Source organism: Hylobates moloch, unplaced genomic scaffold (genome assembly GCF_009828535.3).
Source record: "Hylobates moloch isolate HMO894 unplaced genomic scaffold, HMol_V3 SCAFFOLD_2, whole genome shotgun sequence".
NCBI classification, from domain to species: domain Eukaryota; kingdom Metazoa; phylum Chordata; class Mammalia; order Primates; family Hylobatidae; genus Hylobates; species Hylobates moloch.
The window spans coordinates 25083702-25099069 of NW_026652277.1; the positions used below are offsets into that span (position 1 = coordinate 25083702).

Genomic DNA, 15368 nt, shown 5'->3' on the forward strand with positions numbered 1-15368 from the left:
AATGAAATTATATTAGCACAATTCTAGTACTGTATCATACATTTTGATGGTTACTTGGACTTTTCTTTTTTTTTTTTTTAAACAAGATTTGACCTGTAAGAATTATGGATAAGTGTTAGATTGAGTATTATTTGCACAGGTTCACTTAATTGAACCATGGCAGGAGTCCTAAAACATTCTGTAAAAACCATTTCTTGAAACCCTTGGGTCATTGCCAATATATCAGTTTAAAGTGTATAAATAATAGGAGCATAGTAAGAGAGTTCCTGAATCCTTGGATATACACAGTTTTCATAAAAAATGTGATATTGGCATTCTTATACCTTCTGGTGGGAATCTTGCAGCTCTCAGAAAAGGGGGAGGTCTATAATACCTGTTACGGAGAGCTATCAGCTGACACCTGGGTATCTAAGAGTATGTGCTGGTCTGCTTTGTGGCCCCCTTGTTTGTATAGTGTGGAGCAAAATCTTTGTTGACCTCATCTATAAAAGCACTAATAATGAGGTTTGGACTATGTTTAGGGCATCTGAAAATCCACGAAAATATTTGGATTGAAACATGTAATACAGGACATGTGTATTTTTCTGTATAGTCATGATGATATTTGTTCATTCAAAAGATGTTTATTGGGAATTTCCATGTCAACCACTGAACTGGGCATATTGGTTCTAAAAATTAACCTGATAGTTCCTATTCTTAAGGAGTTGGTAGTCTGGTGGGAATGCAGAGATGTGAAGAGTTACAATATCTTGAGGCAAGTGATGAAGTAAATATATATGAAAGGTGTTATGGAAGATTCACAGAGGAGCTGCTGCTTGAAATGAGTCATGAAGGATGAATCAGAGTATACTAGTTAGACCAGAGGGAGAAAGCTATTTCAGACAGAGGAGACAGTACAGTATGCTCAATGGAATGGGAGACAGTTTGGTTTTTTGGGAAACTGTAGGTAGGTTGGTGTGACTGCTATGAAGGATGATTGTGAGGGGAGATGGAGCTGATCAATTTGCAGAGGCTAGGTGGTGACTTCTGGACTGCTCAGAAAGGATTTTGCCCCAGAAGGAGTTAATAGTTTGAGATTGTAACAGAGATTGGTATCATTGGGTTTGCATTTGAGTGAGGTCATCCCTGAAGCCTGGAATGAGAATGGTCTGGAGGTAAGAGACTAGCCTGGAGGCTTGCCGTAGCACCAGCTCCTTCAGGGAAGAGGATGTGAACTGGAGCAGCAGCAATGGGACTAGTAAAGATGGGGGGCGTATTTAAGGGCTCCTGAGGCTTGAGTAGCATCAGTAAGACCTGGTGCCTGCTTGATTGCTGATTTTGTAGGGGAGCAGAATGAACCATGGTGCTTTCTGAATAAAGGTTGGTATGATTGAGTTATGAAGTACAGGATAGGAGGGGAGGACATGCATATTTCATTTTTGGTGGGTTATGTTTGAAGTGCTAGTGGAGTTAGTCTAAGTGGAGATTACCGCTGGGCCATCTAGGAAATTGGTTTTAGAGTTTAGGAAAGTTGTATAGGATTGAGATCTAGATTTAGGAATCATTAACTTTATTAGTTGAAACCTAGATGAGGACGATTAGATACAGAAGAGTATATAATAAGATGAGAGACAGGGATAGAAACTTGGTGACACTTTCCTTTAAAAGGATAGTTAGAATAGTAAGATCGTAGCTTAATTGCTATTCCAGACACTAAACTTGTAAAGCTGATGAGATGATTTTAATATACTGGAAAAAGATCTATGATCATATATAGTGAGTATTCTGAGAACCCTGAGAAAGCAAGGGGCCTCATCAGCCTGAGCATGCAGGGAAGGCTTCCTGGAGGAGGTCACCATGGAGATGTGCTGTGAGGAAGCACATTGGTTTATCCAGAAGAGAGGGGTTGAGTGTTGCTAGTAGGGGTTGGGTTGTGGTGTGGGGAGGCCTAAGGTAGAAACAGCCTGACCAGGGAGGTATTATTAATAGAGCATCAAGTGCAAGACTGAGAGTGGTGGGGCCAGGTGTAGGGCTGATGCGTCACATTAAGAAACTTGGATTTTACCCCATTAGTGGCAGGGAGTCTCTGAAGAGTTTAGTAGGATGGTCATTTTTGCATCCTTTGCCACAGTGTAGATTATGGCTTTGAGCAGATCCGAGTTAGAAGCCAGAAGACCTGTAATATGTTGAGGTTGTTCAGACAAGAGAAGTGAGGTTGAACTAGGGAATAGGGAAAGATTGCAAACTGGGTTGGTGTAATATTTAGAAGTAACATCCGAAGGACTTTGTGACTGAATTAATGTGTGGGAAAGGGAAGGAACCACTCTTAGGATTGTGGGTGTGTAGTGTGGTCTTCCTTGATTTGGGAAGCATGTGAGAGAATGTAAACTTGAGAGAAAAGGGACTGGATTTAGTTTTGGACATCCTTAGTTTTTGGCACCTGTATATCCAGGTGGACGTAGGAAGAATTTGGACATGTGTGTTTAATTTCAGGACACAGGTCAGGGTTTGAGTTTCAGTGTTGATATATGTATTGTAGTTTATACTGTGAAGGCACTTGAGAGAAACGCTCAAGAACTATGTAAGGTGAGCAGTGGGCTGTGACGGGAGTGTGGGCAACTCCAGTGTTAAGGGATGGGTGAAATAGGGGGAGCCCAGGTGGAGTCCGCCTAGGAAAGATCAGGGAATAACATTATAGGCATCCATAGGCATAGCAGTGGGAAAGCAGCAAAGAGGCCTGGTATTTTAAATACTGAAAAGTACCTATGGCTAAGGGAAAGTTTTTATATGATTTGTTAGTTCATTATGCTAAAAAATTTTTTTAGAGACAAGATCTCACTCTGTCACTCAGCCTGGAGTGTAGTGACTATTCACAGGCACAATCGTAGTATGTTACAGCCTAGAACCCCTGGGCTCAAGTGATCCTCCTGCCTCAGCCTCCCCAAGTAGCTGGGACTATAAGCGTGCTACATCACTGCCCTTAGCAGTTCTTTTGTTTTAAATGGATGAACTTCCCTTAGCAGTTCATTTGTTTTAAATGGATGAACTTCCCTTAGCAGTTCATTTGTTTTAAATGGACTTGTTTGTTGCTGGGCAGCAGGGAACCCAGCAAAGGGGGAATGCTGAAGATTTCAGGTGGAGTAGAGAGAATGGGTTGAACAAGGTCCTGTAGGAGTTCATGAAAGGGGAGGGAATTCCTAGTATGTGAAAGTAGGAGTGGCAGGGAGAAAAGGATCATTAGTATGTAGATAAATTTGTATAACAAAGAAGTGATTTTGCTTGAAAGAGAAGAGATTGAGAGCTTATGCTTGGAGATTTTTTTTTTTTTTGAAACACGAAGTATGGTAATCTGGTGAGAGTGGAAGTAGGTGAGGATTGTCAGAGGGACCATAAGGAAGATGGCAAATGCTAAAACGAGCTGTGTGGAAAAAGGATGGTAGAAATTGCAGGGACCAGCTTTGAAAATATTGGCAACTGCACTTTGATTAATGGAATGTAAATGTGGAACAAAGGGAGAATCAGGTTTTGAAGACCAGAAAGAAGAAAAGGTTGACTTACAAAGGGAACATTGTTCCAAAGGACAGAGTGGAGAGGGCTTAGAGGGAGCTGCAAGGGTGGTTACTAGAGAGTTGGGAGTTAGGAGCAGAAAAGTTAAGTTTGGGGAGTGTTAGGAGAAGTGGCTGCAGGGGGCTTGCATTTGGCAAAGAAATAAACTAGCCTCAGGATTCTGAATGGATCTTTTTTGTGAAATTGCTTTCATGCCAGCTCAGGCTGGGTTTGAATGTGATATTAGAGAGAAGCCTGATGACACCTGCATTCAAGTTGGGCTTTGGCTCAGGATCCACGTAGAATTTGAGTGAAAGAGTTTGTGGTGCATTCATTGTTTTCCTTCTGTAACTCCTCAATATCCTGGGTTAGTAGAACAGTATGCCTTTTAAAATTGTCATGAATGATAGGAATTAACCTAATAATTTCATGGATTTTTTTTTCAGTTTATATTTAAAAACATAAATTTTGTCTATTTCCCACTAAATTGGGTGAGAAGCACTTTTTACTCATCTTTAATATTAATATAGTACCTTTGTGATTTGTGTGATCACTTTTTTTTTTTTTTTTAAGGATCGCAACAATGCAAGGCAAATTCATGAGGGTGCAAGTTTACCGTTTTTTGAAGTATTTGTTGATGCTCCTCTGCATGTTTGTGAACAGAGGGATGTCAAAGGACTCTACAAAAAAGCCCGGGCAGGAGAAATTAAAGGTCAGTAATATTTTCTTCCCAGTTTCACTTTGCTTAGATATTTTATGTTCCCATATCTAGGATTGATATTTTCTAAGAGACTGGAAGTGTTAGAGTGACTTGGAGCTCCTTGAGGAGAGAATGTAGTCTTATTACACTGTTCTTTTTTTTTTTTGAGACGGAGTCTGGCTCTGTCACCCAGGCTGGAGTGCAGTGGCGCGATCTCGGCTCGCTGCAAGCTCCGCCTCCCGGGTTCACGCCATTCTCCTGCCTCAGTCTCTCCGAGTAGCTGGGACTACAGGCGCCCGCCACCACGCCCGGCTGATTTTTTTTGTATTTTTAGTAGAGACGGGGTTTCACCGTGGTCTTGATCTCCTGACCTCGTGATCCGCCTGCCTCGGCCTCCCAAAGTGCTGGGATTACAAGCGTGAGCCACCGCGTTCTATCTCTCAGGCATAGCAGCAGTGCCTGGTGCTGGGCTAAATGAGTCTTGTTGATCCTTTTGGAATCCTGTTCACTAGCCAGAGTTGGGGCTCGGGAGTTGGCAAAAACCTACTTGATAAAATTAGGTGCTTAACAGTAAGTTGGACATCAGTTGCCCGCTGCCACCAATTCTACTTTCTTTGTTCCAGGGAAAATGGAGGAAATCCCATAGCTATTGGAAAAAATGCCTGAATTATAAGCATCTTGATGACAAGGATAATGCCTTGTACTTTATTACAATCCTTGGAATGGTCCCTTATTCATTTCATGTACTATTGTTGAATTAGATTGAATTAACATATCACTGATTCTATTAAAATATATACAGCTGACCCTCCACATCTGTGCGTTCCACATGTGTGGTTTCAACCAACCGTGAATTGCAAATATTCCAGAAGAAACAATATAAAATAATATAGCAATTAAAAAATAGTATAAATAACAAATATAGTATAACATCTATTTATATAACATTTACATTGTACTAGGTATTATAAGTAATCTAGAGATGATTTAAAGTATATAGGAGAATGAACATAGGTTATATGCAAATAGTACACCATTTTATGTAAGGGACTTGCACATCCTCACATTTTGGTATTCACAGGGAGTCCTGGAACAAATCTGCATGATTACCAAGGGACAGCTCTACACCTTGCTTTTTAGGTTTTATGGTTCACTTCCCAGAGTTTCAACTGTGATGGACATTTAGACATTGAGAGAGAAATTTAGAACCCAACTCTGCTCTGGCCTTTGATATTAATCATACTATTTATCTTGTAGACATCCCTTGACTGGTCCTGTTCCATTATTGTTAACAGAAACGAAGGACTTGCTGGCAAAAAAACAAAACACAAAACAAAACAAACAAACAAAAAACTAACTAAAGATACCATTGTTTAGGGATCAGTGAGTCATGCAGGTAACTTTTATGTTTGCCTTCCCAGCAGGGAATGTGATAGCCTGAGACTGTCACAGGAACTCCCAGGAGCTCTCTCAATGATAGATTTTGGCATTCAGTTTCTGGCCCTGAAAAGAAAAAGATAGAGTGGGAAGGAAAATGGTAGTTATTCTGGGTTCTTCTGTATTTGGACCTGGGAATGCTTTGGCAGTTGGGTCAGGTTCCATCTGCTGTGGTAACATTAGTTCCATGGGCAAGGCTGACCTCCGGTAATGCCACTATGGAGAATCAGCTCCTTGATGGGGACTGCTGCCTGTCAACCCTCTACCCCATTAAGCTGTTAGACAATTGGAGGAAAACCCGTTTAGCCCTTCAGCTCCCATATTACTCTCTCAATGGCCAGTTTTCACTTCAGTCTTTGTATAGAAATTTGGCACAGAAAAGCAAAATGGTGTGTCCAGGATCCTAAATAAAGTCTAAACCTTTTACTTACTTTAATTGTAATTGATTTTGTTGTTTTTGAAAGGATGGATTGGTGAGGGAGGAAGGTTTGTCATCCTGGCTGGAGTAAGCTACTTGTGAGCAGGGAGGTCATAGTGAACATTTTTGTGTGTTTGGAATTTAGCACAGTACATTGCCCAAAGCTTATACCTGTCACACACATAGTTAATGCTTGTTGGATGGATGAGAAGGTGGAGTGGGAGTGGAATGTTCAACACACATTTGCCAATGCTTTGGCGACAAAAAGGTTGAACTCTTGTAAAATATTTGAAGAGATTCGAGACCATCCTGGCTAACATGGTGAAACCCGTCTCTTCTAAAAATACAAAAAATTAGCCGGCATGATGGCGGGCGCCTGTAGTCCCAGCTACTCGGGAGGCTGAGGCAGGAGAGTGGCGTGAACACAGGAGGCGGAGCTTGCAGTGAGCCGAGATTGCGCCACTGCACTCTAGCCTGGGCGACAGCGAGACTCCATCTAAAAAAAAAAAAAAAAAAAAATTTGGAGAGATTTATTCTGAACCAAATATGATTGACCATGGCCCGTGACACAGCCCTCAGGAGGTCCTGAGAACATGTGCACAGGGTAGTCGGGGTGCAGCTTGGTTTTATACATTTAAAGAGGCATGAGACATCAATCAAATACATTGAAGAAATACATTGGTTTGGTCCAGAAAGGTGGGACAACTCAAAGCCAGGTGGTGCGGGGAGCTTCTAGGCTATAGGTGAATTTAAACGTTTTCTGGTTGACAATTAGTTGAGTTTGTCTAAAGAACTGGGATTGATAGAAAGGGAATGTTCAGGTTAAGATAAAGATTGTGGAGACCAAAGTTCTTTTGAGGTCTTACAGTGGCTACCCTTAAAGACAATAGATGACAAATGTTTCCCATTCAGATCTTAGGATTGGGAGGGTCTGGAAGAAAAAAATATAGTTTTGTTAATAAAGATTCTTTAAAGGTGCATATTTTCCCCCACAAAGAACAGCTTTGCAGGGCCATTTCAAAATATGGCAAAGAAACATGTTTTGAGGAAAATATTTTGATTTTCTTCTTGTCTTGCAATGTTATGCCAGAGCCAGGTTGGAAAAGAAGTAATAATATATAGGGTTAAATAAAACCTATCTGATGAAAATTTATGGTTTGTAGGGCATGACTCCCCAGACCCCTTAGATAGGAATTTGGGCAAGATAAAAAATCAGAGTTTAGTCCTCAGCTTTCTATTTGCAAGGTATATATTTGGTGCCGGGTATTCAAAGATGAATAAGACCTTGTCCACAATGCTCTTGGGTCTCTTACAGTTTGTACTCTATAACTGGGAGTGTGTTTGTATTAGTCCAGTTTCTTGTTTACTTTCTCAATTGTTGACTACATTCCCCTGTTGTTGACTACATTCCCCTGAGTAGAGGTTGATAAAATGTTCCTTAGGTTAATGTGTGTGTGTGTGTGTATGCATACACTGATACTTAGGTTTGCCATGGTGCTGGAGTTCCTGATTGTAGATTTGCTTATTTTTTTAAAAAAGCTTTTACTTGTAAATGATGCTTAGCAAGTTCCCTATCAACTCTGTTTCAAAGCTGTAATGGTATACATTCCAGGACAGACAAGATTGTGTATATTCAGGGGGCTTCAGGCTTTTCTAGACCTTTACATGACATTTATTGGACAGTCAGTATATCCTTGTGTTAACCATTCTGTTATCTCAATTATTTTCATGATGACTACTTAAGATAGTTTTTATTACCTGCTTAAATATGTTTTTTCTCACAATTTACATTTATTATTGTAATCACTGATGGATAAATTATCTAGTAGGAGAACTCCAGGGCTTCTAAAATGTTAAGCCACCTCTTCTAACCCAGTGCTTGTCAAGCTTTGCTGCATGTAAGCATTTCCTTGGGAACTTTTAAAAATCCAGTGCCAAGGCTGTACCCCAGACTAGTGAAATCAGAATCTCACAGGGTGGGACCTGGCGATTCCAGTATATCACCGCATTTGAGAATCAGAGCTTAACAGTTAGTGTTCTTAATCAGAATTATTATTTTTTTTCCCAGCCATTTTCTTGTGACCTACTGCTAAATGGGAATACCGGTAATGCAGAAATTTTTTCTTGAGTTCAGGGCTGCAGGGATGCTTAGAAATAGGAAATAGAAAAAAATGAAATAAGTGGGCTATAGATTTGTAGTATATATTTTTGAACTCTTTTGCTAGCTGTATTTCTTAATATTAATGGTAATAATTTTAAATTCGTGCATACCATTCTAACCTAAGAATGACCTAAGCTTTCCAAGATAGACAAGCCTTGAGTGACTTGCGTGTGGGTTAAGGTCGGGGTATAAGATAGGAATAGCATGTCTTTAACTCAGCTAACCCTCTCTGGGAAATTGTCGTCTATTTGCTCTTTTCTTAGCAGTTATATGGTAACACATATACCGTAGGAAAAATCTAAATAGTAGTTAATACTAAAATTATATGTGATTGTGTAATTTATTTTGTGATCTATTTATTATTTAGTTTACTAAATTAAACTAAATTATGTTTATTTTAAGCAAATAGTAGTTCATTTGTCTTAATACTTGTTATCTGATGCAGAAGAAGCCTGCAGAGCTTCAATTTGGCCACAGATAATTCTTGTGAATGTACTGGACAGATTGACTTAGTGTTAGTTTTTGCATTGAGAAAAAAAAAATCTTGTCAGGTTTGGTTTTATGTCCATGTCCTGTAGAGAAATTGAGATGCCTTGGATCACCTGGTATTAATTCCGTACATCTTCACAGGCAGCTTGGGCATTTTCTTAAGACAAAAAAGAAAAAAGGTAACAAAAGTAGTAGAATTGATTCTTACTATTTGTGGATTCGATATTTATGAATTTGCCTACTTGACAAAATTTATTTGTAATCTCCACATCAATACTCCTGGCACTTTCATGGTCAGTGCGACACATCTGACACACCTGACACAGTTCCCAGCGAAAATAAACAAGGCAGCACTTTGCCTTCTGGTTTTAGTTCTCAAACCATAAACAATTATTCTTTTTGCAGCCTATTTGGTGTCACATTTTTTACATTTTTGTGGTATTTTGGGTAGTTTTACAGTTTAAAATGGCCCCCAGTGCAGGAAAAAAAAAAGTTTAATTAGAAATCTCCCAAGAAAGATGCTTCATTTATAGCCCTGTGGCTTGGGGGACAGCGCAGATACTAACTTCAGTGTAGCAGAGATCTGCACTGAAAAAATCAACTTTTAATTTTATTTTCCACCCTACTCTATTATCTGGTACCTTTTGCAGGTTTCACTGGGATCGATTCTGAATATGAAAAGCCAGAGGCCCCTGAGTTGGTGCTGAAAACAGACTCCTGTGATGTAAATGACTGTGTCCAGCAAGTTGTGGAACTTCTACAGGAACGGGTAAGAGAGGATGAAAGAAGGAATCATCAGAGAAAAATTATATCTTTCTCAATCTTTCCCCTCCAAAAAAAAATGGTGGTGTTAATATTGAGTAACATTTATATTTTAAATGCTTCGAAATGCCAACAGTGTTCTGTGTCTCTTTGTCAGTGTGTGAGGTGTTGTGGGGAGCACCGTGAATGTACAGTATGTGAAATATCCCCATCAGTATAAACCTCAGGAGGCTTAGGAGTCAAACAGTCTTGTACTTTACCAGTAATTTTACCGCAGAAAAATACCTAACAGAAAATCCAGCCGTGATTGTTGAGTCCTGTAACTTGATAGTATTATATTTTTCAATTTGAGGTATACAAAGTAGTTAACTTTTCTTAGACATTTAGAGCGCCCACATTTTCCTTGTGCTAACATGATAATTTCCTTATGGGTGGATTCTAGAGAGGGACCTGTGGAGGATGTAAGTTTCTAGGACATAAGGACCTTTGAGTGCCTGGGCATATGGAGGCATGAAGAGGCTTGGGGTTCTCCAGGGTACTCAGGCCCACTAACAAGTGCAGAGTTTTTTCAGACTTTAGTCTGGGTTTTTAGAAGTTTTCTTTCCCTTCTGCTTTGTCCATACTACCCTCAATCCCCTTTCCCCGTTTCATTGGAGGGTCACATAGTTCACTGTAGTTGAAGAGGATCTGGCCTCTATGTGGCTGGAGGTCTTGAGTCAGTGATTACCCTGTCACCTTGTCATGCATTCCCCCCTTTTGCTGTTCAGTCCTGACCTAGGGGTACACAGAAAATGAGACATCATCTTTCCTCATTCTGTCCTAACTTTTGAGTTTTGGAGTTCGAACCCCCTCTTAGTCTATAAAATCCTGTAATAAACCTCTTTCATCTAGTGTATCTTATAAACCTCTTTCATCTAGTGTATCTTACTGGATATAGTAGACATACAACTTTAAAAAAATCTGTCTGAATATATTATAAATGTTTAGCCTTTGAGTTTTTCCACATTATAAAATATCTACCAGGTAGATAACGTGGGACTTTCCTTCCTAATTTATTTATTTTATCCAAACATTGTAGCTGAATATATAGGAATAATGTAAATTGATACTGCTCTGATGTTTTTCTTTGTATTTACTGATCAGATATCATTATTTGCAGGTCACTGAGACATCCCAGGAGGTTTTATACTTCATCATCTCTGCCTTCTAGGTTTCTTTTTAACTGACTTCTGCACTCTTGTTCTAATCCTGTTGTTCTACTTGTAGCTTCCTTCCTATCTCTCCAAAGCTATCCCAGCATCCATTCTTTCATCATCCATCATCAACCACACATTGATTAAAAGCCCACCACTGTAGTTACAGTCCTAGGCACTAGTAATGCAAAGATTTATTAGCTGTGCCACCATCCTTGAGGGATTTACATTATAAGTGATAGAAACAGAGTGTTTAACTCCTAGGGAGTGTGTTAGAAATCATGATTTCAGTTATGTCTATGGCATACTGGGAGGCACAGGGACGTTTTCATCTGTTTGTTCATTTTTGGAAAATACTTTTACTGGGCATAGAATTCTGCATTGACAGATTTTTTTTTTTTCTTTTAGTGCTTTAAAGATGTTCCATTTTTTTTTTTTTTTTTTTTTTTTTTTTTTTTTTGAGACGGAGTCTCGCTCTGTCGCCCAGGCTGGAGTGCAGTGGCGCTATCTCGGCTCACTGCAAGCTCCGCCTCTCGGGTTCACGCCATTCTCCTGCCTCAGCCTCTCCGAGTAGCTGGGACTACAGGCGCCCGCCACCACGCCCGGCTAATTTTTTGGTATTTTTAGTAGAGACGGGGTTTCACCGTGGTCTCGATCTCCTGACCTCGTGATCCGCCCGCCTCGGCCTCCCAAAGTGCTGGGATTACAAGCGTGAGCCACCGCGCCCGGCCAGATGTTCCATTTTTTTAATTTGCTTCCTTTCTGATGAGAAGTCTAATGTAATTCTATTCTTTGTTCCTCTATGTGATTTTTTTCATGTCTGAATTTAAGATTTTCTGTTACTCCTTGGATTTTAGTGGGTTTAATGTCATGTGTCTAGGTCTTGTAGTAGATTAAGGTCTTTTTTCTTACTGTTTAGAATTCCCCAACCTGCTTGGGTAGATACATATTTTTTTCATTAGTTTTTGAAAATTCTTGGCCATTATCATGTTAAATATTTCCTTTGCCCTTTTCACTCTTCTTCTGGGACTCTAGTTACACATATGTTAAATAATATATTGTCCCACAGTTTTTAGATGCTCTGTTTCTTTCATCCCTTTTCTGTTAACATTTTAGCTTTGATAATTTCTAACTGATTTTTAAGTTTGCTGATTCCTTAGCTGTATCCAATATATTGATAGGCTCATAGAAGGAATTTTTAAACTCTGATAATCATTAAAAAACAATTCTGTCATTATTTGACTTTTTTGATAGTATTCATTTTTCTGTTGAAATTCTCCATCTCTCCATGCATGCTGTCCACTTTTTCATTAGATCCTTTAACTTAATCTCAGTTAAAAAGTCCTATCTTGAGGATTGCCTGAATCTGGGAGTTGAAAGTTGCAGTGAGCCGAGATTGCGCCACTGCTCTCCAGCCTGGGTGACAGAGCGAGATTCTGTCTCAAAAAAAAAAAAAAAAAAAAGTCCTGCCTCATGGTTTGAACATGTGTGTTATTTCTGAATCTCATTTTGTTGAGATTTCTTTGTCATATCCCTTGACAGTGGGTAGTTTTTCTTGCTTTTTTGGTGTATCTTGTAATTTTTTGTGAATGCTGGACACTGTGTCTAGATGTACAGTAGAGATTGAGGTAGTGTTTATGTCATGGGCATGTTTCATTTTCTGTCATACTGTTACTGTAGTAGGTTGATTTAGCCCTCAGCTGGATTTGGCTGTCCTTATTCCTTATGAAGTTATTCTTAATGCACCAGAGGCTTCAAATTTCTGTAGTGGTGGGCTCTTTTACCTTGTACTTAGCGTGGGGACTGGCGTGCTCATGGGTTTTTCTTAGTGTTCCTGCTTCATCCTCAGTGTTCCCTGTATGCCTGTACCACAGAAGGAGTCTTCCTCCTGCTTGTCTTTCAGCAGCATACTGCTGTGGCTTATCACTTGGTGCTAGGCTCATGACTGGGAAGTGGTGATGATTCTCAGTTTCCTGGCCCACCTTCAGTCTTAGGCGTGACCTGTGCTCCTGAGTCTTGGGGTGGGTTTTTGTCATTGCTCCTGCCCCTCCCTGCATAACAGCTAATCTCTGCTTTCATCCTGGGAGGCTTGAAGGGGAGTTTTCTTTTCCTCACATGCATTAGCATGTTTTGTATCTGTTTTGTACTGGCTACCTGGTTTGTATGAATGCAGGATCTTGGGCCCAAAAGGGTTTCCTTCATTTCCTCCTTTGTGGCAGACCATATTTGCTTCCACCCCTCACTCAGAAACAGAGGACCCCAGGAAGGTTTGAGGGTTTCCTTTCGTTTTTCATTAGCTTAAGGCTTTTGTGGATACGAAAGAAGGGTCTGGTGAGTGAGCATAGTTTTTTGCCTGTGCCCCACTGAGGAAGACTCTTTTTAGTCTCTAGACCTGCTCCTGATTTATGTTTTGAGCACCTGCCCATAGGCGTGCTTGTGAGTGAGTGCAGAACCCCTTGTGTCTGGTACCCCCCGGTCCCCCATTGTACTAAGCCTGTCACACTAGTCTACACTCAGCCTTTAAAAGTTTTAAAGACATTTTAGCTGTTTTCCTCTTACCTGCCTTTATTGCAGCCACCTCTTCCTCCCATGTTCTGCTAAAGGTAAGCAGTTCGTGTGCCTGGTCTTTTCTTGGTGGGACTTGTCACTCTTCGGAAGCAGTTCATCTCACTGCTTTTTTTCACCTCAGCTCTGCAGTGGGCTCAAGAAAGTTTATGATTGTAGATTGGCTGGTCTTTTCACTTGTTAGGTGATGCTCTCTTTTGGAATCTCTGTGTTTTGTTTTCAATGCACTGTCTATCCTTTCTCTTCACTTTTACTCTGTTGCTGTTATATATTGTTTTCTTAGAAATTTACATAAAATTCTAGTTCTAGACATAGATATTAATTCCATCTCATTTTTAAAAATTTTTTTTTATTTTTTACATTCAGCTAATACTTAAATGGCAACTTGATGTGTTTTCTTTTTTTTTTTTAATACTTTAAGTTTTAGGGTACATGTGCACAATGTGCTGGTTAGTTACATGTGTATACATGTGCCATGTTGGTGTGCTGCACCCATTAACTCATCATTTAATATTAGGTATATCTCCTAATGCTATCCCTCCCCTTCCCCCAACCCCACAACAGGCCCCGGTGTGTGATGTTCCCTTTCCTGTGTCCATGTGTTCTCATTGTTCAATTCCCACCTATGAGTGAGAACATGCAGTGTTTGGTTTTTTGTCCTTGCAATAGTTTGCTGAGAATGATGGTTTCTGGCTTCATCCATGTCCCTACAAAGGACATGAACTCATCATCTTTTATGGCTGCATAGTATTCCATGGTGTATATGTGCCACATTTTCATAATCCAGTCTACACATTGTCAGACATTTGGCTTCGTTCCAAGTCTTTGCTATTGTGAATAGTGCTGCAGTAAACATACATGTACATGTATCTTTATAGCAGCATGATTTACAATCCTTTGGGTATATACCCAGTAATGGAATTGCTGGGTCCAATGGTATTTTTAGTTCTAGATCCCTGAGGAATCGCCACACTGACTTCCACAATGGTTGAACTAGTTTACGGTCCCACCAACAGTGTAAATGTGTTCCTATTTCTACACATCCTCTCCAGCAGCAGTTGTTTCCTGACTTTTGAATGATGGCCATTCTAACTGGTGTGAGATGGTATCTCATTGTGGTTTTGATTTGCATTTCTCTGATGGCCAGTGATGATGAGCATTTTTTCATGTGTTTTTTGGCTGCATAAATGTCTTCTTTTGAGAAGTGTCTGTTCATGTCCTTCGCCTACTTTTTGATGGGGTTGTTTGTTTTTTTCTTGTAAATTTGTTTGAGTTCATTGTAGATTCTGGATATTAGCCCTTTGTCAGATGAGTAGGTTGCAAAAATTTTCTCCCATTTTGTAGGTTGCCTGTTCACTCTGATGGTAGTTTCTTTTGCTGTGCAGAAACTCTTTAGTTTAATTAGATCCCATTTGTCAATTTTGGCTTTTGTTGCCATTGCTTTTGGTGTTTTAGACATGAAGTCCTTGCCCATGCCTATGTCCTGAATGGTATTGCCTAGGTTTTCTTCTAAGGTTTTTATGGTTTTAGGTCTAACATGTAAGTCTTTAATCCATCTTGAATTAATTTTTGTATAAGGTGTAAGGAAGGGACCCAGTTTCAGCTTCCTACATAGGGCACACCAGTTTTCCCAGCACTATTTATTAAATAGGGAATTGTTTCCCCATTTCTCGTTTTTGTCAGGTTTGTCAAAGATCATATGGTTGTAGATATGCGGAATTATTTCTCAGGGCTCTGTTCTGTTCCATTGGTCTGTATCTCTGTTTTGGTACCAGTACCATGCTGTTTTGGTTAGTGTAGCCTTGTAGTATGGTTTGAAGTCAGGTAGCGTGATGCCTCCAGCTTTGTTCTTTTGGCTTAGGATTGACTTGGCAACGCAGGCTCTTTTTTGGTTCCATATGAACTTTAAAGTAGTTTTTTCCAATTTTGTGAAGAAAGTCATTGGTAGCTTGATGGGGATGGCATTGAATCTATAAATTACCTTGGGCAGTATGGCCATTTTTACGATATTGATTCTTCCTACCCATGAGCATGGAATGTTCTTCCATTTGTTTGTATCCTCTTTTATTTCGTTGAGCAGTGGTTTATAGTTATCCTTGAAGAGGTCCTTCACATCCC

At 39.8% G+C, this 15368-nt stretch overlaps 1 protein-coding gene across 4 annotated transcripts in view; it reads left to right on the forward strand.

Annotated features, from left to right (window-relative positions):
• PAPSS1 (3'-phosphoadenosine 5'-phosphosulfate synthase 1) overlaps positions 1-15368 on the forward strand; it is a 138546-nt gene that overhangs the window by 28791 nt on the left and 94387 nt on the right. For all 4 annotated transcript variants that reach the window (XM_058432407.1, XM_058432398.1, XM_032171929.2 and 1 more), the window contains 2 exons: positions 4099-4237; positions 9381-9499. In XM_058432407.1, the coding sequence (XP_058288390.1) occupies positions 4099-4237; positions 9381-9499 (258 nt within the window). The remainder of the gene's footprint in view (positions 1-4098; positions 4238-9380; positions 9500-15368) is intronic.